The sequence below is a fragment of the Coregonus lavaretus genome, assembly GCF_964263955.1.
Source record: "Coregonus lavaretus genome assembly, chromosome: 29".
NCBI classification, from domain to species: domain Eukaryota; kingdom Metazoa; phylum Chordata; class Actinopteri; order Salmoniformes; family Salmonidae; genus Coregonus; species Coregonus lavaretus.
Window position 1 is genome coordinate 15,177,381 of NC_140016.1, and position 24,777 is coordinate 15,202,157.

The 24,777-nt window shown below is 42.8% G+C and overlaps 1 protein-coding gene across 1 annotated transcript in view; it reads right to left on the reverse strand.

Annotated features, from left to right (window-relative positions):
• The window catches only part of slit3 (slit homolog 3), a gene marked incomplete at its 5' end in the record, with an annotated part of 237,039 nt that extends 214,769 nt beyond the window's left edge, over positions 1-22,270 (reverse strand). The window contains 2 exons of the mRNA XM_084147010.1: positions 21,849-22,058; positions 22,236-22,270. Coding sequence (XP_084003136.1) covers positions 21,849-22,058; positions 22,236-22,270 — 245 coding nt within the window. The remainder of the gene's footprint in view (positions 1-21,848; positions 22,059-22,235) is intronic.
• Between the last annotated feature and the right edge of the window lie 2,507 nt (positions 22,271-24,777).

A 24,777-nucleotide genomic window follows, 5' to 3' on the forward strand; every position in this document is an offset into this window, starting at 1 on the left:
TAAATTGAAAAAAATAAATAACGGAAAAGTGGTCAGTGCATATTTATTCACCCCCTTTGCTATGAAGCCCCTAAATAAGATCTGGTGCAACCAATTACCTTCAAAAATAAAGTCCACCTGTGTACAATCTAAGTGTCACATGATCTGTCACATGATCTCAGTATATATACACCTGTTCTGAAAGGCCCCAGAGTCTGCAACATCACTAAACAAGGGGCAGCACCAAGCAAGCGGCACCATGAAGACCAAGGAGCTCTCCAAACAGGTCAGGGACAAAGTTGTGGAGAAGTACAGATTAGGTTTGGGTTATAAAAAAATATCCGAAACTTTGAACATCCCACAGAGCACCATTAAATCCATTATTAAAAAATGTAAAAAATATGGCACCACATAACCACAAACCTGCCAAGAGAGGGCCACCCATCAAAACTCACGGACCAGGCAAGGAGGGCATTAATCAGAGAGGCAACAAAGAGACCATAGATAACCCTGAAGGAGCTGCAAAGCTCCACAGCGGAGATTGGAGTATCAGTCCATAGGTCCACAGAGCTGGGCTTTACGGAAGAGTGGCCAGAAAAAGCCATTGCTTAATGAAAAAAATAAGCAAACACGTTTGGTGTTTGCCAAAAGTCATGTGGGAGACTCCCCAAACATATGGAAGAAGGTACTCTGGTCAGATGAGACTAAAATTGAGCTTTCTGGCCATCAAGAAAAACGCTATGTCTGGCGCAAACCCAAAACCTCTCATCACCCCGAGAACACCATCCCCACAGTGAAGCATGGAGGTGGCAGCATCATGCTGTGGGGATGTTTTTCATCGGCAGGGATTGGGAAACTGGTCAGAATTGAAGGAATGATGGATGCCGCTAAATACAGGGAAATTCTTGAGGGAAACCTGTTTCAGTCTTCCAGAGATTTGAGACTGGGACAGAGGTTCACCTTCCAGCAGGACAATGACCCTAAGCATACTGCGAAAGCAACACTTGAGTGGTTTAAGGGGAAACATTTAAATGTATTGGAATGGCCTAGTCGAAGCCCAGACCGCAATCCAATTGAGAATCTGTGGTATGATTTAAAGATTGCTGTACACCAGCGGAACCCATCCAACTTGAAGGAGCTGGAGCAGTTTTGCCTTGAAGAATGGGCAAAAATCCCAGTGTCTAGATGTGCCAAGCTTATAGAGACATACCCCCAAGAGACTTGCAGCTGTAATTGCTGCAAAAGGTGTCTTTAAAAAGTATTGACTTTGGGGGGTGAATAGTTGTGCACGCTCAAGTTCTCTGTTTTTTTGTCTTCAAAGTGGTAGGCATGTTGTGTAAATCAAAGGATACAAACCCCCAAAAAATCAATTTTATTTCCAGATTGAAAGGCAACAATGACTGCAAATGAACAACACTCTGAGCTACACTTTAAATACATTAAGTGAGGACACGCACACAAACAGACAGGCAAATATATATAACCAAGCAGTCATAACCCAAAGGGCAAAAACTAGTTGAATCAACATTGTTTCAACGTAATTTGTCAACGTATTGTGACGTGGAATCTATGTGGAAAATACATTGGATTTGAAAAAGGTAATCAACTGTTGTTTTGAGAGTGAAATGTCAACCACGGGATAAAAAATAAAAATATTTAACCTTTATTTAACCAGGTAAGCCAGTTGAGAACAAGTTCTCATTTACAAATGCGACCTGGCCAAGATAAAGCAAAGCAGTGCGATAAAAACAACAACACAGAGTTACATATGGGGTAAAACAAAACATAAAGTCAAAAATACCACAGAAAATATATATACAGTGTGTGCAAATGTAGCAAGTTATGGAGGTAAGGCAATAAATAGGCCATAGTGCAAAATAATTACAATTAGTATTAACACTGGAATGATAGATGTGCAAGATATGATGTGCAAATAGAGATACTGGGGTGCAAATGAGCAAAATAAATAACAATATGGGGATGAGGTAGTTGAGTGGGCTAAATTCAGAAGGGCTGTGTACAGGTGCAGTGATCGCTAAGGTGCTCTGACAACTGATGCTTAAAGTTAGTGAGGGAGATAAGAGTCTCCAGCTTCAGAGATTTTTGCAGTTCATTCCAGTCATTGGCAGCAGAGAACTGGAAGGAATGGCGGCCAAAGGAGGTGTTGGCTTTGGGGATGACCAATGAGATATACCTGCTGGAGCGCATACTACGGGTGGGTGTTGCTATGGTGACCAATGAGCTAAGATAAGAAGGAGATTTGCCTAGCAGTGATTTATAGATGGCCTGGAGCCAGTGGGTTTGGCGACGAATATGTAGTGAGGACCAGCCAACAAGAACGTACAGGTCACAGTGGTGGGTAGTATATGGGGCTTTGGTGACAAAACGGATGGAACTGTGATAGACTACATCCAATTTGCTGAGTAGAGTGTTGGAGGCTATTTTGTAAATGACATCGCCGAAGTCAAGGATCGGTAGGATAGTCAGTTTTACGAGGGCATGTTTGGCAGCATGAGTGAAGGAGGCTTTGTTGCGAAATAGGAAGCCGATTCTAGATTTCACTTTGGATTGGAGATGCTTAATGTGAGTCTGGAAGGAGAGTTTACAGTCTAACCAGACACCTAGATATTTGTAGTTGTCCACATACTCTAGGTCAGACCTGTCGAGAGTGATTCTAGTCGGGTGAGCGGGTGCCAGCAGCGTTCGATTGAAGAGCATGCATGTAGTTTTACTAGTGTTTAAGAGCAGTTGGAGGCTAAGGAAGGAGTGTTGTATGGCATTGAAGCTCGTTTGGAGGTTTGTTAACACAGGGTCCAATGAAGGGCCAGATGTATACAAAATGGTGTCGTCTGCGTAGAGGTGGATCTGAGAGTCACCAGCAGCAAGAGCGACATCATTGATATACACAGAGAAAAGAGTCGTCCCAAGAATTGAACCCTGTGGCACCCCCATAGAGACTGCCATAGGTCCAGACAACAGTCCCTCCGATTTGACACATTGAATGGGGCCATGTATCGTGAGATTTTGAGTGAAAACCTCCTACCATCAGCAAGGGCATTGAAGATGAAACGTGGCTGGGTCTTTCAGCATGACAATGATCCCAAACACACTGCCCGGGCAACGAAGGAGTGGCTTCGTAAGAAGCATTTCAAGGTCCTGGAGTGGCCTAGCCAGTCTCCAGTTCTCAACCCCATAGAAAATCTTTGGAGGGAGTTGAAAGTCCGTGTTGCCCAGCGACAGCCCCAAAACATCACTGCTCTAGAGGAGATCTGCATGGAGGAATGGGCCATAATACCAGCAACAGTGTGTGAAAACCTTGTGAAGACTTACAGAAAACGTTTGACCTGTGTCATTGCCAACAAAGGGTATATAACAAAGTATTGAGAAACTTTTGTTATTGATCAAATACTTATTTTCCACCATAATTTGCAAATAAATTCATTAAAAATCCTACAATGTGATTTTCAGGATTTTTTTTCCTCATTTTGTCTGTCATAGTTGACGTGTACCTATGATGAAAATTACAGGCCTCTCTCATCTTTTTAAGTGGGAGAACTTGCACAATTGGTGGCTGACTAAATACTTTTTTTCCCCACTGTACCTGGTAGGTTCCTTGATAATTTGTGTGAGATTGAGGGTATCTAGTTTGGATTTTAGGATGGCCGGGGTGTTAAGCATATCCCAGTTTAGGTCACCAAGCAGTACGAACTCTGAGGATAGATGGGGGGCAATCAATTCACATATGGTGTCCAGGGCACAGCTGGGGGCTGAGGGGGGTCTGTAGCAAGCGGCAACAGTGAGAGACTTATTTCTGGAAAGGTGGATTTTTAGAAGTAGGAGCTCAAACTGTTTGGGCACAGACCTGGATAGTATGATAGAGCTCTGCAGGCTATCTCTACAGTAGATTGCAACTCCACCCCCTTTGGTAGTTCTATCTAGACGGAAAATGTTGTAGTTGGGGATGGACATTTCTGCGTTTTTGGTGGCCTTCCTAAGCCAGGATTCAGACACTGCTAGAACATCAGGGTTGGTGGAGTGTGCTAACGCAGTGAACAACTCAAACTTAGGAAGGAGGCTTCTGATGTTAACGTGCAGAAAACCAAGGCTTTTATGGTTACAGAAGTCAACAAATGATAACTCCTGGGAAGTAGGAGTGATACTGGGGGTTGCAGGGCCTTGGTTAGCCTCTACATCACCAGAGGAACAGAGGAGGACTAGAATAAGGATACGGCTAAAGGCTTTAAGAACTGGTCTTCTAGTGTGTTGGGTACAGAGAATAAAGGGGGCAGATTTCTGGGCGTTGTAGAATAGATTCAGGGCATTATGTACAGACAAGGATATGGAAGGATATGAGTACAGTTACAGTGGGGAAAAAAAGTATTTAGTCAGCCACCAATTGTGCAAGTTCTCCCACTTAAAAAGATGAGAGAGTCCTGTAATTTTCATCATAGGTACACGTCAACTATGACAGACAAAATGAGATTTTTTTTTCCAGAAAATCACATTGTAGGATTTTTAATACATTTATTTGCAGATTATGGTGGAAAATAAGTATTTGGTCAATAACAAAAGTTTCTCAATACTTTGTTATATACCCTTTGTTGGCAATGACACAGGTCAAACGTTTTCTGTAAGTCTTCACAAGGTTTTCACAAACTGTTGCTGGTATTTTGGCCCATTCCTCCATGCAGATCTCCTCTAGAGCAGTGATGTTTTGGGGCTGTCGCTGGGCAACACGGACTTTCAACTCCCTCCAACGATTTTCTATGGGGTTGAGATCTGGAGACTGGCTAGGCCACTCCAGGACCTAGAAATGCTTCTTACGAAGCCACTCCTTCGTTGCCCGGGCGGTGTGTTTGGGATCATTGTCATGCTGAAAGACCCAGCCACGTTTCATCTTCAATGCCCTTGCTGATGGAAGGAGGTTTTCACTCAAAATCTCACGATACATGGCCCCATTCATTCTTTCCTTTACACGGATCAGTCGTCCTGGTCCCTTTGCAGAAAAACAGCCCCAAAGCATGATGTTTCCACCCCCATGCTTCACAGTAGGTATGGTGTTCTTTGGATGCAACTCAGCATTCTTTGTCCTCCAAACACGACGAGTTGAGTTTTTACCAAAAAGTTATATTTTGGTTTCATCTGACCATATGACATTCTCCCAATCCTCTTCTGGATCATCCAAATGCACTCTAGCAAACTTCAGACGGGCCTGGACATGTACTGGCTTAAGCAGGGGGACACGTCTGGCACTGCAGGATTTGAGTCCCTGGCGGCGTAGTGTGTTACTGATGGTAGGCTTTGTTACTTTGGTCCCAGCTCTCTGCAGGTCATTCACTAGGTCCCCCCGTGTGGTTCTGGGATTTTTGCTCACTGTTCTTGTGATCATTTTGACCCCACGGGGTGAGATCTTGCGTGGAGCCCCAGATCGAGGGAGATTATCAGTGGTCTTGTTTGTCTTCCATTTCCTAATAATTGCTCCCACAGTTGATTTCTTCAAACCAAGCTGCTTACCTATTGCAGATTCAGTCTTCCCAGCCTGGTGCAGGTCTACAATTTTGTTTCTGGTGTCCTTTGACAGCTCTTTGGTCTTGGCCATAGTGGAGTTTGGAGTGTGACTGTTTGAGGTTGTGGACAGGTGTCTTTTATACTGATAACAAGTTCAAACAGGTGCCATTAATACAGGTAACGAGTGGAGGACAGAGGAGCCTCTTAAAGAAGAAGTTACAGGTCTGTGAGAGCCAGAAATCGTGCTTGTTTGTAGGTGACCAAATACTTATTTTCCACCATAATTTGCAAATAAATTCATTAAAAATCCTACAATGTGATTTTCTGGATTTTTTTCCTCAATTTATCTGTCATAGTTGACATGTACCTATGATGAAAATTACAGGCCTCTCTCATCTTTTTAAGTGGGAGAACTTGCACAATTGGTGGCTGACTAAATACTTTTTTTCCCCACTGTAATTCATCATTGTACCCAATTTTCAACATAGACAAACCTTAAGTTGGATTTGTACCTTTGAAACAACGTCAGATCTTCAATGCTTTATCCAATATTAAAAAACAATAGGCTGAGCAGCACCTCCTCCTGGAGAGTTGATCTATCTACAGTTATTCATTAGGTCTCCCATCCAGCCCTGCTAAGCTATGATATTTGTCACTACTACCAATGTGCTATCGTGAGAATGATTTTTGAGAGATCTCTTAATAACTAAATCTATTCACTGTTGGTATCGAAGTCATTCCAAAGTGTATCTCCCGTGTGGCGCAGTGGTCTAAGGCACTGCATCGCAGTGCTAGCTGTGCCACTAGAGATCCTGGTTCGAAACCAGGCTCTGCTGTAGCCGGCCGCAACCGGGAGACCAATGGGGCGGCGCACAATTTGCCCAGCGTCGTCCAGGGTAGGGGAGGGAATTCACGGCAGGGAGGTAGCTCAGTTGGTAGAGCATGGCATTTGCAACGCCAGGGTTGTGGGTTTGATTCCCATGGGGTGCCAGTATGAAAATAAAAAAAAATAATGTATGCACTAACTGTAAGTCGCTCTGGATAAGAGCGTCTGCTAAATGACGTAAAATGTAAATCTAAATGTAGGTTTAACAGAGCTAATGAAATGTAAGCAAACTTTAATAGTCATATATCTTCAATTATACTATTTAGGCCTATAGCATTTGCAAAGTCATCAACAGCTATTGGTTTAATTCAACCCAGGATTCAACAAAAAATTGAAAATACATATAGGCCTAGATTTTTGGTTGAGATGGAGACGTGAATCCAACATATCAATTATTAATTTGTAGACACTCTGGATATTGAATTGTTTCATCAACATTTAAAGGAGATGTATCTTCTGCTTGGATAGTTCCATCTGTGCCACTGACATAGTCTGGCTTTAATTCCAGTTTGTCTACAAATTAATAATTGCTATGTTGGATTCACATCTCCATCTCAACCAAAAATCTAAGTTAAACAATAGGACTAAATCAAATCAAACTTTAAATGCACTTTAAATAAAGTTCCATTTGATTTATTGTACTTTTTACTTTTTTATTTAACCTTTATTTAACTAGGCAAGTCAGTTAAGAACAAATTCTTATTTACAATGATGGCCTACCCCTGCCAAACCCGGATGACTCTGGGCCAATTGTGCGCCGCCCAATTCTTTAACTTTGATTCTTGGTTGAGATGGAGACGTGATTCCAACATTTCAATTATTAATTTGTAGAGAAACTGGAATATGTTGACAACCAAACACAATTTAATATAACTTTTGCAAAACAGTAAATAGCCTATTAACGACAATATGATATGTTGGATTCACGTCCGCAACTTAACCAAAAATAAAGGTTAAAGAATAGGGTTAAGCCAGTGGCTCAGAGGAAACTCTCCTGCTTTATCAACAAAACACAATTCAATTATATTTTTCTAATACAGTAAATAGCCTAGTTAAGTTAATGCTTTCTTACAAACTAATGGAACAGTTTTTATTCAACCTTAAAATGAGTAACACATCCATGGAAGAATGTAGAGGTTACTATAAGTATAAATGTCTTCTTATGTAATCATAGAAAGCATGCATGTTCAAGATAGAATGAAAGGTCGCAGGTCTTTGCATTGTAATTGCTGTAATAATCTGCGGAGAATCTTGAAAAGCAATGATCACTTGCACTATGTACTTTAATGTAATCTCAACAGCACTCTAGGTCATTTGGTTGTGCTATTAGCTGAAGCACAGTGATAACATATTCAGTTGTTGTATAAATACAAAATATCTGACATTGTATTCCTATTTGAACTTTGTTGTGCTTTTCAATGGTTGAAAGTGCAGATTACACATTTAGATGACAACTAAACCAAAAATCAGACGTTGTTTTTCCATTGGAATTTGGTTGCGCTTTTAGATGGTTGAACGCATAATGATAACACATTGGGAATTCAACAAACTTCTTGCTGTCTTTTTGAGTGTGTGAATGAAGGTTGAAATTTAATTGATCAATGTCTCAACCAAATATTACCCACATTTCCACATTGAAATGACGTGGGAATATCAATTTAGTACTTCCTAACATATGCCACATCACATTTCAGATTAAGTACTGCTCTGTATCAGCAACCTTAACAGACACCACTTTATCACTGGCCTTAGGATGACTCATGGAATGCATCACCATTCGCTGAGTGAATAAAGATGACCAAAGTGAAGATGACAGCAACATTCTGTGCTGTTTTCTATTGTTTATGAGGCAGAGTGAGCGGATAGGCTACATCTCACTGGGACTTTTGTTTTCTAAATATTTTAATTACCGGATGAGTTCCCAGTTTAAGGACACCCACTTCAGACTAAGCAGAACTGACAAGAATATTTCATATTTTCTCCAGCCGCGTCTGTTTACTTCAAGATTGTTTATTTTCAAAGGGCTGACAGGCAGACAGGCAGGCAGACAGGCAGACAGGCAGGCAGGCAGACAGGCAGACAGGCAGACAGCTGGATCATCCTAGCGTACCTTAGTCAGCTGGATCGTCCTTAATCAAATCAAATCAAATTGTATTTGTCACATGCTTCGTAAACAACAGGAGTAGACTAACTTACTTATGGGCCCTTCCCAACAATGCAGAGAGAAAGAAAATAGAGAAATAATAGAAAAGTAATAACACATAATAATACCCAGCATACCTCAGTCAGTGTTTGCAGTCCAGTCCAGACCAGTACAGTCCATACATGACTCCTTAGATTACATCTGTACAGTAGACTTCAGAGGTGACAGGGGAACTTTTAACTCTTCTGTGTGAAACTCAATCTGACAGGCCTCCCAGGACTCATTTCAGGCAAATTGCTCCTGAGCCGTCCAGGGCTTGAGGTGCTGGAGATGCAGAGCCTCATGCAAACCAAGAAAAATGGAAGAAGACTAGTAGGAAGAGAATCAAGCAGCCAGGATACAAACACAGGAAACGAATGAGGAGCACTGGCAGAGATATAAACGAACGGGGACAGTGATAAAACACACAACTAAATCACAAGCTTCTGTTGTGAACACTGATAAAGTTACTAACGAGTAAGGTGAGCAGTTTAACCAGACTCCCAGCGTTACAGTATAAAGCTAAATAGATTTTTGTTAAAGCTCAGGGCTGCTCATGGTCTACTGATCTGAGCATCATTCCTCATGAAACACAATCAAAAGGAGCTTCATATGTTACTACCTGGACATCCTGCCTCTCTAAGGGAATATTAACCCACATACAGTCACTCTCCCAGCAACATCCTGATCAGCTCAGTACATGCAGTGATTCCTGGCTCCATACATTGTTTACTGGGTTGCTAGTGGCAACGTAGTGTTTGGGGCCCTTGCGCATCAGTGACAAAGGCACCAAAACATGCAGAGAGTTATCCATATTTGTTAGATTGGGATAAACACTTTGTCACCTCCAGCTAAATTCAGCGAGAGCTGAGAATATAAAGGATGGTCTGATGGGACAAAGCAAAGGGCCTTGATCTGTTGCTTTGGTAACAGAACCCCAACAACAAAAGACAGGTCCTTGTTAACCTAAAATGGCCCCAGGTTGACAGACTCTTAGAGACTATCAAAACCAGTCTTGCATTAAAGCATGACACACACTTGGACGAGTTATGAACTTCTGTGTTCCTACATTTTGGACTAACCTCTTCAAGGACACATTCATGACTTAGACCACTTTCTCTCTCCACTTAACTTTGCAACAAAAAGTCTGCTCCCCTCTCTCCCTAACTCCCACTCTCTCTCTCTCTCTCTCTCTCTCTCTCTCTCTCTCTCTCTCTCTCTCTCTCTCTCTCTCTCTCTCCCTCTCTCTCTCTCCCTCTCCCTCTTGCCCTCTCTCCTTCTCTCTCTCTCTCCCTCTATTTCTCTCTCCCTCTCTCCTCTCTCTCTCTCTCTCTCTCTCTCTCTCTCTCTCTCTCTCTCTCTCTCTCTCTCTCTCCTCTCTCTCATTCTCTCTCTCTCCCTCTCTCTCTCCCTCTCTCTCTCCCTCGCTCCCTCTCTCTGCCAGCTTTGGCCATTGAAGTGCTGGCTGAAATAAAGCACCTCCAAATATTTTCCACAGGTGATTTTTTTAGAAGGTGGGCGGCTGATATTTCCCAGAAGGCTGACGTTAGCTGTGCCCGCTGGCAGTGCCAGCTGCAGCCTGCCAGGCCAGTTAAAGTCATTATCAGACAGTTCAACTGGTCAACCAAGACACCAACTCTAGAACATTCACATACTGACCCTCATGTCCTACAAAGACCTACTACAAGACAAACTCAAGTTAAGCTGAAGCTCGTTCACCACTTAGGCAATGGATTTGGAATGTAGCAGCATGTAGTGGTGACTTTGTACTGTAGGCTACAAATGATCTAGGATAATTTCATCCTCTGTGTGAGTGTAATATGGAGTTAATTAGCAGTGTAATTGGGATGATGGATGGGTTAAGTGTTGGTAACCGCATACACATTGTTCTCAGCTGACAGCCTCCCACCCACCCTGAGAGGGCTGGTGGACCGTGGGTGTGGCTGGGCTGTAGTTCGTCCATCACGGCCCCAGCAGCATCAGCGTGATAAGAGCCAGGAGCATGCTCAACAAACACACCAGCAGCCTACAAAGTTCCACATTGTTCCCAAAGAGTGAAGTCTGCGGAAAGCTGGGGAACTGTGAAAACTCCACTGTAGAGATGCTGGCATTCTTTACAAAAATATGAATGAGAGAGGCAGAAAGAGCAAAAGTGTGTGTGTGTGTGTGTGTGTGTGTGTGTGTGTGTGTGTGTGTGTGTGTGTGTGTGTGTGTGTGTGTGTGTGTGTGTGTGTGTGTGTGTGTGTGTGTGTGTGTGTGTGCTTGCCAGAGAGAAAGAGTGAAAAGAAAGAAAGCAGCATGGGGCAATGGCTCAGCCATTAGAGCTACATCAACACTCCAAGGTGTTCTGGGAACTCTAGCAGGGTGTGAATTGCACCCCAGAGAAGAGGTGCCTGTTCCACCTTGGCCACCATCATGAAGCCCTCACAATCCTTCTGCTCAAACAAGATGCAAATGTGATCTCAAGTGGCCCTGAGTCATGACAGAACCAAATTGATTGGGCTTCTACTTTGCTATTCTATAGGAGCTGGGCTGGCATTTCCCCTTGGGAAGCAGGAATTTTCAACAGACAGGTTTCCTGCTTTTATTACGTTAACACTCAAACATTTCCCATCAAAACAACTTTTTACTTAAAAAGATAGGAACAAGGCTTATTGCTGCCTCCTATCCACAACTCCTGTCACATGTTGCATGTTAAAAGAACTTGACTGGCAACTAAATAAAGAAAAGATCAACACAACGATATTATAACCGCGATCAATAATAGACAGTACTGTGCAGCCGTTTTCATTGACCTGGCCAAGGCTTTCGAATCTGTCAACCACCGCATTCTTATTGGCAGACTAAATAGCCTTGGTTTCTCAAATGACTGCCTCGCCTGGTTCACCAACTACTTCTCAGATAGAGTTCAATGTGTCAAATCGGAGGGCCTGTTGTCTGGACCTATGGCAGTCTCTATGGGGGTGCCACAGGGTTCAATTCTTGGGTCGACTCTTTTCTCTGTGTATATCAATGACGTCGCTCTTGCTGCTGGTGACTCTCAGATCCACCTCTACGCAGACGACACCATTTTGTATACATCTGGCCCTTCATTGGACACTGTGTTAACAAACCTCCAAACGAGCTTCAATTCCATACAACACTCCTTCAGTAGCCTCCAACTGCTCTTAAACACTAGTAAAACTAAATGCATGCTCTTCAACCGAACGCTGCTTGAACTACTCTCGACGGGTCTGACCTAGAGTATGTGGACAACTACAAATATCTAGGTGTCTGGTTAGACTGTAAACTCTCCTTCCAGACTCACATTAAGAATCTCCAATCCAAAGTTAAATCTAGAATCGGTTTCCTATTTCGCAACAAAGCCTCCTTCACTCATGCTGCCAAACATGCCCTCGTAAAACTGACTATCCTACCGATCCTTGACTTCGGCGATGTCATTTACAAAATAGCCTCCAACACTCTACTCAGCAAATTGGATGTAGTCTATCACAGTGCCATCCGTTTTGTCTCCAAAGCCCCATATAATACCCACCACTGTGACCTGTACGCTCTTGTTGGCTGGTCCTCACTACATATTCGTCGCCAAACCCACTGGCTACAGGCCATCTATAAATCACTGCTAGGCAAATCCCCGCCTTATCTTAGCTCATTGGTCACCATAGCAACACCCACCCGTAGTCTGCGCTCCAGCGGGTATATCTCACTGGTCATCCCCAAAGCCAACACCTCCTTTGGCCGCAATTCCTTCCAGTTCTCTGCTGCCAATGACTGGAACAAATTGCAAAAATCTCTGAAGCTGGAGACACTTATCTCCCTCACTAACTTTAAGCATCAGTTGTCAGAGCACCTTACCGATCACTGCACCTGTACACAGCCCATCTGAAATTAGCCCGCCCAACTACCTCATCCCTATATTGTTATTTATTTTGCTCATTTGTACCCCAGTATCTCTATTTGCACATCATCTCTTGCACATCTATCATTCCAGTGTTAATACTAATTGTAATTATTTTGCACTATAGCCTATTTTATTGCCTTACCTCCATAACTTGCTAAATTTGCACACACTGTATATTATATGTATTTCTGTTGTATTTTTGACTTTGTTTTGTTTTACCCCATATGTAACTCTGTGTTGTTGTTTTTATCGCACTGCTTTGCTTTATCTTGGCCAGGTCGCAGTTGTAAATGAGAACTTGTTCTCAACTGGTTTACCTGGTTAAATAAATGTGAAATAAATAAATAAATAAAAACTTTTTCCTAAAGGGACCCACAATCCCACTTGGTATTATCATTTATTTTCTCTCAGTGTAAAATGTTTTGGGATCGCTCTCTCAAATTCAACAGGTCTTAGGTCAAGTAGCCTCTAGCTAATGCAAACACGCTTTGCTTTCATACCAATTCCAAGCAAAAATTATTGTGTTTGTTGTTGCAGTGCCTCAACTGTTTTGTATCCCCTGAGGTCCTTAAGCTTCGTAGTTATGCTTGATAATAGGTTCCATCTCCTAGGATCACCAGAGGTGGAAACATTGCATTTTCAGGGATTGCAGGACACACTTCTCCATTGGAATGGAATTTCATGCTAAGTTCTCAGGTTAATGTGGCTGAGGCTGCTAAGTCCTCTGGTTAATGTGGCTGCGCTGCTAAATCCTCAGGTTAATGTGGCTGAGGCTGCTAAGTCCTCTGGTTAATGTGGCTGCGCTGCTAAATCCTCAGGTTAATGTGGCTGAGGCTGCTAAGTCCTCTGGTTAATGTGGCTGCGCTGCTAAATCCTCAGGTTAATGTGGCTGAGGCTGCTAAGTCCTCAGGTTAATGTGGCTGAGGCTGCTAAGTCCTCTGGTTAATGTGGCTGCGCTGCTAAATCCTCAGGTTAATGTGGCTGAGGCTGCTAAGTCCTCAGGTTAATGTGGCTGCGCTGCTAAGTCCTCAGGTTAATGTGGCTGAGGCTGCTAAGTCCTCAGGTTAATGTGGCTGCGCTGCTAAGTCCTCAGGTTAATGTGGCTGAGGCTGCTAAGTCCTCAGGTTAATGTGGCTGAGGCTGCTAAGTCCTCAGGTTAATGTGGCTGCGCTGCTAAGTCCTCAGGTTAATGTGGCTGAGGCTGCTAAGTCCTCAGGTTAATGTGGCTGCGCTGCTAAGTCCTCAGGTTAATGTGGCTGTGCTGCTAAATCCTCAGGTTAATGTGGCTGAGGCTGCTAAGTCCTCAGGTTAATGTGGCTGAGGCTGCTAAGTCCTCAGGTTAATGTGGCTGTGCTGCTAAGTCCTCAGGTTAATGTGGCTGAGGCTGCTAAGTCCTCAGGTTAATGTGGCTGCGCTGCTAAGTCCTCAGGTTAATGTGGCTGAGGCTGCTAAGTCCTCAGGTTAATGTGGCTGAGGCTGCTAAGTCCTCAGGTTAATGTGGCTGTGCTGCTAAGTCCTCAGGTTAATGTGGCTGAGGCTGCTAAGTCCTCAGGTTAATGTGGCTGCGCTGCTAAGTCCTCAGGTTAATGTGGCTGAGGCTGCTAAGTCCTCAGGTTAATGTGGCTGAGGCTGCTAAGTCCTCAGGTTAATGTGGCTGTGCTGCTAAGTCCTCAGGTTAATGTGGCTGAGGCTGCTAAGTCCTCAGGTTAATGTGGCTGCGCTGCTAAGTCCTCAGGTTAATGTGGCTGAGGCTGCTAAGTCCTCAGGTTAATGTGGCTGCGCTGCTAAGTCCTCAGGTTAATGTGGCTGAGGCTGACTGGACTGGACAGAAAGTACAGGTTACACCCACAGGTCAGACTACTGGCACATTTCATAAAAGTGCCATTGCACATGACACACTCATACAATGACAAGCCGAGGCACATCTAATATATTAACAATAGTTTACAGTTTGCAGTTTTATTGTCACAAGCACAAATACAGTGACAGGCTTAACTAGCAAGCTCTACCAACAGTGAAGTAATCAATATAAAAATAGTATAACTAATTAAAATAGAGTAACTAATTCAACATAAGGTATATAATAAAGAAAACAGGAGAAATAGGAAATAAGAGAGGAAGCAGGTAGCTTAGTGGTTAAGAGCGTAGTGCCAGTAACCGAAAGGTCGCTGGTTCTAATCCCCGAGCCGACTAGGTGAAAAATCTGTGGATGTGCCCTTGAGCAAGGCACTTAACTCTAATTGCTCCTATAAGTCGCTCTGGATAAGAGCGTCTGCTAAAAGACTAAAAATGTAAAAATGTAAATGAAGCTATATACAGTGAGCTATATAAAGGGTCAGCTATATACAGGGTCAGCTAGCTACAGAGAGCTATATACACTATCAGCTAGCTACAGGGAGCTATATGCAGGGTCAGCTATATAGAGGGAGCTATTTACAGGGTCAGCTATATACAGGGTCAGCTACAGTGGTGTGAAAAAGTGTTTGCCCCCTTCCTGATTTGTTAAATGTTTGTCACACTTAAATGTTTCAGATCATCAAACACATTTAAATATTAGTCAAAGATAACACAAGTAAACACAAAATGTAGTTTTGAAATGAAGGTTGTTATTATTAAGGGAAAACAAAATCCAAACCTACATGGCCCTGTGTGAAAAAGTGTTTGCCCCCCCCTGTTATAACACAACTCAACTGTGGTTATCACACCTGAGTTCAATTCCTCTAGCCACACCCAGGCCTGATTACTGCCACACCTGTTCTCAATCAAGGAATCACTTAAATAGGACCTGCCTGACAAAGTGAAGTAGACCAAAAGCTAGACATCATGCCGAGATCCAAAGAAATTCAGGAACAAATGAGAAAGAAAGTAATTGAGATCCATCAGTCTGGAAAAGGTTATAAAGCCATTTCTAAAGCTTTGGGTCTCCAGAGAACCACAATGAGAGCCATTATCCACAAATGGCGAAAACATGGAACAGTGGTGAACCTTCCCAGGAGTGGCCGGCCGACCAAAATTACCCCAAGAGCGCAGCAACGACTCATCCAAGAGGTCACAAAAGACCCCACAACAACATCCAAAGAGCTGCAGGCCTCACTTGCCTCAGTTAAGGTCAGTGTTCATGACTCCACCATAAGAAAGAGACTGGGCAAAAATGGCCTGCATGGCAGAGTTCCAAGACGAAAACCACTGCTGAGCAAAAAGAACATTAAGGCTCGTCTCATTTTTGCCAGAAAACATCTTGATGATCCCCAAGACCTTTGGGAAAATACTCTGTGGACTGACGAGACAAAAGTTGAACTTTTTGGAAGGTTTGTGTCACATTACATCTGGCGTAAAAGTAACACCGCATTTCAGAAAAATAACATCATACCAACAGTAAAATATGGTGGTGGTAGTGTGATGGTCTGGGCCTGTTTTGCTGCTTCAGGACCTGGAATAAATGGATAAATGGAACCATGAATTCTGCTGTCTACCAAAAAATCCTGAAGGAGAATGTCCGGCCATTTGTTCGTGACCTCAAGCTGAAGCGAACTTGGGTTCTGCAGCAGGACAATGATCCAAAACACACCAGCAAGTCCACCTCTGAATGGCTGAAGAAAAACTAAATGAAGACATTGGAGTGGCCTAGTCAAAGTCCTGACCTGAATCCTATTGAGATGCTGTGGCATGACCTTAAAAAGGCAGTTCATGCTCGAAAACCCTCCAATGTGGCTGAATTACAACAATTCTGCAAAGATGAGTGGGCCAAAATTCCTCCACAGCGCTGTAAAAGACTCATTGCAAGTTATCGCAAACGCTTGATTGCAGTTGTTGCTGCTAATGGTGGCCCAACCAGTTATTAGGTTGTAGGTGGCAATCTCTTTTTCACACAGGGCCATGTGGGTTTGGATTTTGTTTTCCCTTAATAATAATAACAACATTCATTTCAAAACGGCATTTTGTATTTACTTGTGTTATCTTTTACTAATATTTAAATTTGTTTGATGATCTGAAACATTTAAGTGTGACAATCATGCAAACAAATAAGAAATCAGGAAGGGGGCAAACACTTTTTCACACCACTGTATATACAGGGTCAACTATATACAGGGTCAGCTATATACAGGGTCAGCTACATACAGGGAGCTATATACAGGGTCAGCTATATACAGGGTCAGCTAAATACAGGGAGCTATTTACAGGGTCAGCTATATACAGAGTCAGCTCTTTACAGGGTCAGCTATATACAGGGAGTTATATACACGGAGCTATATACAGGGTCAGATTTATACAGGGAGCTATATACAGGGAGATATATAGAGGGAGATATATACAGAGTCAGCTATATACAGGGTCAACTATATATATGGTCAGCTATATACAGGGAGCTATATACAAGGTCAGCTATATACAGGGAGCTATATACAGGGTGCTACATACAGGGAGCTATATACAGGGTCAGCTATATACAGGGTCAGCTATATACAGAGTCAGCTACAGTGCCTTCAGAAAGTATTCAGACCCCTTGACTATTTCCACATTTTGTTAGGTTACAGCCTTATTCTAAAATTGATTAAAATGTTATTTTTTTTCTCATCAATCTACACACAACACCCCATAATGCCAAAGCAAAAACAGGTTTTAATAAATGTTTAGTAAATTATTAAAAATAGAAAAACAAAGATATCACATTTACATAAGTATTCAGACCCTTTACTCAGTACTTTGTTGAAGCACCTTTGGCAGAGATTACAGCCTCAAGTCTTTTTGGGTATGATGCTATAAGCTTGGCACACCTGTATTTGGGGAGTTTCTCTCATTCTTCTCTGCAGATCCTCTCAAGCTCTCTCAGGTTGGATGGGGTGCGTTGCTGCACAGCTATTTTTAGGTCTCTCCAGAGATGTTCGATCGGGTTCAAGTCCGGGCTCTGGCTGGGCCCCTCAAGGACATTCAGAGACTTGTCCCGAAGCCCTAATGCATTGTCTTGGCTGTGTGCTCAGGATGGTGGTTGTCCTATTGGAAGGTGAACCTTCGCCCCAGTCAGAGGTCCTGAGCGCTCTGGAGCAGGTTTTCATCAAGGATCTCTCTGTACTTTGTTCCGTTCATCTTTGCCTCGATCCTGTCTAGTCTCAATGCCACAGAAAAACACCCACACAGCATGATGCTGCCACCACCGTGCTTCACCGTAGGGATGGTGCCAGGTTTCCTCCAGACGTGACACTTGGCATTCAGGCCAAAGAGTTTAATCTTGGTTTCATCAGACCAGAGAATCTTGTTTCTCATGGTCTGAGAGTCCTTTAGGTGCCTTTTGGCAAACTCCAAGCGGGCTGTCATGTGCCTTTTACTGAGCAGTGGCTTCCGTCTGGCCACTCTACCATAAAGGCCTGATTAGTGGACTGCTGCAGAGATGGTTGTCCTTCTGGAAGGTTCTCCCATCTCCACAGAGGAATTCTAGAGCACTGTCAGAGTGACCATTGGGTTATTGGTCACCTCCTTGACCAAGGCCCATCTCCCCCGATTGCTCAGTTTGGCCGGGCGGCCCACTCTAGGAAGAGTCTTGGTGGTTCCAAACTTCTTCCATTTAAGAATGATGGAGGCCACTGTGTTCTTGGGGACCTTAAATGCTGCAGACATTTTTTGGTACCCTTCCCCTAGATCTGTGCCTCGACACAATCCTCTGTCAGAGCTCTACGGACAATTCCTTTGACCTCATAGCTTGGTTTTTGCTCGGACATGCACTGTTAACCGTGGGACCTTATTTAGACAAGTGTGCGCCTTTCCAAATCATGTCCAATCAATTGAATCTACCATAGGTGGACTCCAATCAAGTTGTAGAAACATCTCAAGGATGATCAATGGAAACAAGATGCTCCTGAGCTCAATTTCGAGTATCATAGCAAAGGGTCTGAATACTTATGTAAATGTGATATTTCCGTTTTTTATTTTTTTATACATTTGCAAACATTTCTAAACACCTGTATTCGCTTTGTCATTATGGGGTATTGTGAGCAGATTGATGAGGATATGTTCTTTAAATCAATTTTTGAATAAGGCTGTAATGTAACAAAATGTAGAAAATAAACAGGGTCATACAGGGTCAGCTCTATACAGGGTCAGCTACAGTGGGGTAAAAAAGTATTTAGTCAGCCACCAATTGTGCAAGTTCTCCCACTTAAAAAGATGAGAGAGGCCTGTAATTTTCATCATAGGTACACGTCAACTATGACAGACAAATTGAGATTTTTTTTCTCCAGAAAATCACATTGTAGGATTTTTTATGATTTTATTTGCAAATTATGGTGGAAAATAAGTATTTGGTCACCTACAAACAAGCAAGATTTCTGGCTCTTACAGACCTGTAACTTCTTCTTTAAGAGGCTCCTCTGTCCTCCACTCGTTACCTGTATTAATGGCACCTGTTTGAACTTGTTATCAGTATAAAAGACACCTGTCCACAACCTCAAACAGTCACACTCCAAACTCCACTATGGCCAAGACCAAAGAGCTGTCAAAGGACACCAGAAACAAAATTGTAGACCTGCACCAGGCTGGGAAGACTGAATCTGCAATAGGTAAGCAGCTTGGTTTGAAGAAATCAACTGTGGGAGCAATTATTAGGAAATGGAAGACATACAAGACCACTGATAATCTCCCTCGATCTGGGGCTCCATGCAAGATCTCACCCCGTGGGGTCAAAATTATCACAAGAACGGTGAGCAAAAATCCCAGAACCACACGGGGGGACCTAGTGAATGACCTGCAGAGAGCTGGGACCAAAGTAACAAAGCCTACCATCAGTAACACACTATGCCGCCAGGGACTCAAATCCTGCAGTGCCAGACATGTCCCCCTGCTTAAGCCAGTACATGTCCAGGCCCGTCTGAAGTTTGCTAGAGTGCATTTGGATGATCCAGAAGAGGATTGGGAGAATGTCATATGGTCAGATGAAACCAAAATATAACTTTTTGGTAAAAACTCAACTCGTCGTGTTTGGAGGACAAAGAATGCTGAGTTGCATCCAAAGAACACCATACCTACTGTGAAGCATGGGGGTGGAAACATCATGCTTTGGGGCAGTTTTTCTGCAAAGGGACCAGGACGACTGATCCGTGTAAAGGAAAGAATGAATGGGGCCATGTATCGTGAGATTTTGAGTGAAAACCTCCTTCCATCAGCAAGGGCAATGAAGATGAAACGTGGCTGGGTCTTTCAGCATGACAATGATCCCAAACACACCGCCCGGGCAACGAAGGAGTAGCTTCGTAAGAAGCATTTCAAGGTCCTGGAGTGGCCTAGCCAGTCTCCAGATCTCAACCCCATAGAAAATCTTTGGAGGGAGTTGAAAGTCTGTGTTGCCCAGCGACAGCCCCAAAACATCACTGCTCTAGAGATCTGCATGGAGGAATGGGCCAAAATACCAGCAACAGTGTGTGAAAACTTACAGAAAACGTTTGACCTGTGTCATTGCCAACAAAGGGTATATAACAAAGTATTGAGAAACTTTTGTTATTGACCAAATACTTATTTTCCACCATGATTTGCAAATAAATTCATTAAAAATCCTACAATGTGATTGTCTGGATTTTTTTTTCTCATTTTGTCTGTCATAGTTGACGTGTACCTATGATGAAAATTACAGGCCTCTCATCTTTTTAAGTGGGAGAATTTGCACAATTGGTGGCTGACTAAATACTTTTTTTCCCCACTCTATATACAGGGAGCCATATACAAGGTCAGTTATATACGGGGTCAGTGCCAGTACCAAATGTACAATGTGCAGGGATACCGCAGTATTAAGGTAGATATGTACATGTAGGCAGAGGCTAGGAGAAAGTCACTGGTAGCAGGATAAATATTTATAATAGTAAACTGTATGGCAGCAGCATAAGTAGTGGGTGTGTGTGTGTGTGGTGGTGAGTGGGCGTGTGTTAGTGTGAGTGTTTGACTGTGTGAATGTCAGTGTAGGCGTGATAGGTGGATATACATGTAAACAGGGCTTCAAAGTGACTGGTAGCAGGAATATATAAATACTATGGTAATATACTAATGGTAATATATACATGTAAACAGGAGTAATAGTGACCAGTAGCAGGATAAATAGATAGATACTAATGGTAATGGCAATAATTAATCAATGAACAATAATACAGGTGACTCACTCCTTTATTGCACAAGATGCATTCTGAGTGAAGCTGTAGTCTAGCAGTTAGAGCGTTGGGCCAGTAACCTGAAAGGTTGCTAGTTCGAATCCTCCAGCCGACAAGGTGAAAAATCTGTCAATGTGCCCTCGAGCAAGGCATTTCATCTTAACTGCTCCAGGGTTGCCGTTGATTATGACTGACCCTGGCTGTGACCCGACTCTCCGAGGAGGAGTTGGGATATGCAAAAAAACACATTGAAGATCTAGATAACTTTTCTGGACTAAAACCTAATTATGATAAGTGTACCATATTACGTATTGGATCTTTAAAAATCACAACTTTACATTACCCTGCAGTTTACCTATAAAAGGGGCTGACAGTGAAGTAGACATACTTGGTATTCATATCACAAAATATATAAATGAGCTCTCCACAATGAAAACTAATAAAAATAGACAAGATCCTGCCACCATGAAGAGGTAAAATACCTGTTTATTTATGGAAAAATTGCACTGATTAACTCCTTAGTCATATCTCAGTTTACTCACTTACTTATGGCACTGCCTACTCCTGATTATTAGTTTTTCAAATCATATGAGCAAAAAAGATTTTGCTATAGCTAAACCAGACAAGATAACGTGTGCCTATCTACAGTATAAAATGAATATGAACTGGGTGGGTTGAGATTATTAAATATAAAAGCACTAAACCTCTGAACCTTTATGAGTAACCAGGAAATAACCTGTTTGAGTTACCAGGATGTCCTTCGCTCCAGCCTGCCAAACACCTGCCCTCACCGTCGTTAACAGAACTGCGGAAAAACATTGCCCGACAGGTGGGGCCGAAGGACACTGTCTACAGGTGTACTGCTAGCTAGCAACCGTTGTCGCCCTTTCTTCTGTGGGGTTTATCAACGGCTGGCATCCAATGTTATTGTACATTAACGCCACCTACTGCATTGGAGTGTCGCCACCTCCCACCTGTCCTAACTTAAGAATGTATCAATAGAAGTATAAAGAGGGGTTCCTGCAGATGCAGGAATGCCCACATGAAGGAACACCCCGAATTGCGGCCGCAATTGCACCCTTCTCGGGCACGCAGGCAAGGCAGGTGCCAGATGTGTCGCATCTTCATAGCCTTATTACGGTTTGCAACCACAATCAATAGGCTCGGTATATTATTCAATTAACCACTCATACACCACCTAGCCTCTGACAATTTAAATGGACAGAAGTGGAGTGATGATGCCCAAAAGGTTTTTGTGTTACTTACAAACGTTCTGCGTTCCTGGGTATTCCTTTTGGCACGGTCCTGAAGCCTTGACCGTGGCAATCCACATGAGATCCAGAGCAACTACATTTGTGAGGACATCCATTCACCGTGGCAGAGCACAGCAATCCGCACATCAGAACCCATATCCCCCAGTGATATGCCGTCCACTTCTCATGCACATTCGGTAGCATGGTATCCACGGTGGCAAAAATAGTATTTAAAACAAAAATAATGAAACACTAAAGAAAATTTTTTCTGAAAGGTGGAATCCCCAAACGGTATACGCAACTATTTCACAATAAAAGGTAGATGCAGTTCAATTAAAGGCTAAAAGGTCCAGAAGTTAAGAATATGAATAGATCAAATCAGTTTCTCAAAGTTATGTACCTTCCCAAAGAAAATCGATGTGGAGTTGCGCTCATTCAAAGTCCGATACGTTTTCTGCCTTTTCCTCACCATTGATACAAAACTGTAGAAATATTAGAGAATGAAGAAAATAATTTCATTTCCAATTTCAAAACCTTCTTCATCCAGATTCGTACGTAATTTCACTTATAACAATATTCATCAGTAACTATCCCAAATGCTTAATTAATAATAATAATAAAAAAATCCAATTAGCTTAGTACATAAAGTACAGTTTCAGATGTGTTGCGGTAACTCCAGCTAGTACTCATCACACAGTCCCATTCCAATTGATGCCTTTTGGAAACACAAGAACACAGAACTTCAGCGGAGCGCATGTAGCCTGGAGTCCGCGAGAAAACTCATACCTATTTCCAACCCCCAAATTCACATACTGGATCGCACTGCGCTGATGTCACTATCAGCCGAAAATAAGTTATTATTCTAACTTTTTTTAATGGCCCTCATGTGCTTTTTATGATCAGTAAGTAAAATAATAAAGTCTATGTAATTTTGGAATGAGTTACAAACAATCAATCAATCAAATCGTATTTATAAAGCCCTTTTTACATCAGCAGATGTCACAAAGCAATGGGTTTGCAATTGATGAGTTACAGGGAAATCTTTTGAAGTTTCCATTTTAGGTCCAACATTTGAGTGCATTTGCAACTAACGGGACTTGATCCGAGAATGTTATATTTGTGGATTTTACCTAACGAGGTGATATAGCCTAGTGTCCAGTTAAATTAGGCTAATTGTGGGCAGATACTGTGAATCTTGATTGAGTGTTTCTAGTGGCAGGGTGTTGTTAAAATAGAAGTGGATATGACAATGCATTTAGAATGACTGAGTGACAACGGCAAGGACTCTGCTTAAACATAGTTATGCTGTAGCCTATTTAATAAGTTGAAGGCAGCAATGGAACAAAGATTGGTTGCTTTCTTTCTCATTTTGCTGACCCTGTCTTTGTAAAGTATTCTGACCTTAAAAAGCAATTTCTTAAATGACTTATATCAATAGCAATAGGCTTACATCTCAACCACATTGAAATTGTTGTAAAAAGTGGCCAAGAACTCACTTTCAATACTTTAGTTACAGTTCAGACTTGTGAAGCAGTTCAGACTTGTGAAGCACTCACACAACTCTCATCCAGTCTTCACTGAGCAGTCTCTGTCTTACTGTCATTTTGCAGCTGCAGTGCCCTCATCTGGTGATAAAATGGACGAATAATTCAATTTTAAACTAACCCTCTTTTCTCATTGAAGTACTGTGTTTCAGACAAAAGCATACATGTTGTCTCAGACAGCTACAATCACAACTAACCCTACACTTATGGATCTAGTCAAATCTGAATGTAACTTTGCATTGGTGGTTGATGATGACCAATTTTGTAATAACTAGGTAATAGCATTTTAATATCATACCAGGTTACACATTCAGATTAAAAGCAGACTTAAACAGAAGAGAGACTGATTTCTGTCAATACCATAGGCTTAAAACGCGCCTGAGAAGCCTAGAGTTAGGCGGATGGGGCCAGCATCCCCCCCCCCCCCTTTCCCATACTCTTTCTTTTCGCTCTATCTTTAATATTTCAAGGTGTCTGGATAAAGCAGTTGGCCGGGGTCACATGTCTACCCCTCTATCTGGGCCCAGATGCCAGTGGTTTGCAGATGCAGCTCCATGCCTCTCAGATCGAGGTGAAGAGTTAACTCATTCCTCTGTCTGGAGACTGAGTCAGGGGCATATGGCTAAGCTGTAAACCATGTGTGCGGAGCTTTTACTGACACACACACACACACACACACAGGAGCGGCCACATAAATCAGGTGTGTGTGTGTGTTTAGGGGTGGCTGAGAGGGTGTACTGTGTACTTCACCCTTTCCCATTTCTCATCTCAGGGATGAGGAATGTTCTGTCGTTCCACCTGTGGATGGGTCTGGATAACTAGCATGGCGAGGACAGATACGCTCTACATGTGTCTCAGACAGCTATGGAGACCCTGGAGGACATTGGAGGACCCAGGAGGACCCAGGAGGACCCTGGAGGACCCATGAGGACCCAGGAGGACCCTGGAGGTTCAAGGCCACTTTCCTTCAGGATCAGTCAAGCACTAACCAGTCCAGGCTGCACTGTATCCATGCCTGCCATGAATCTCTCTCCACAAACCACAAACAGAGCTTTGGCTCCCTCGAAGGTGTGGCGTGCCTCTGTGTGTATGTGTGTGTGTGTGTGTGAGAGAGAGAGAGAGAGAGAGAGAGAGAGAGAGAGAGAGAGAGAGAGAGAGAGAGAGAGAGAGAGAGAGAGAGAGAGAGAGAGAGAGAGAGAGAGAGAGAGAGAGAGAGAGAGAGAGAGAGAGAGAGAGAGAGAGAGAGAGAGAGAGAGAGAGAGAGAGAGAGAGAGAGAGAGAGAGAGAGAGAGAGAGAGAGAGAGATCAATTGAGAGTGAAAGTGAATGTCGGAGGTTGCAGACACTGGCAGACTTACCATTAGGAATCACATCATTCAGGGGACTCATGAGCTGGGCA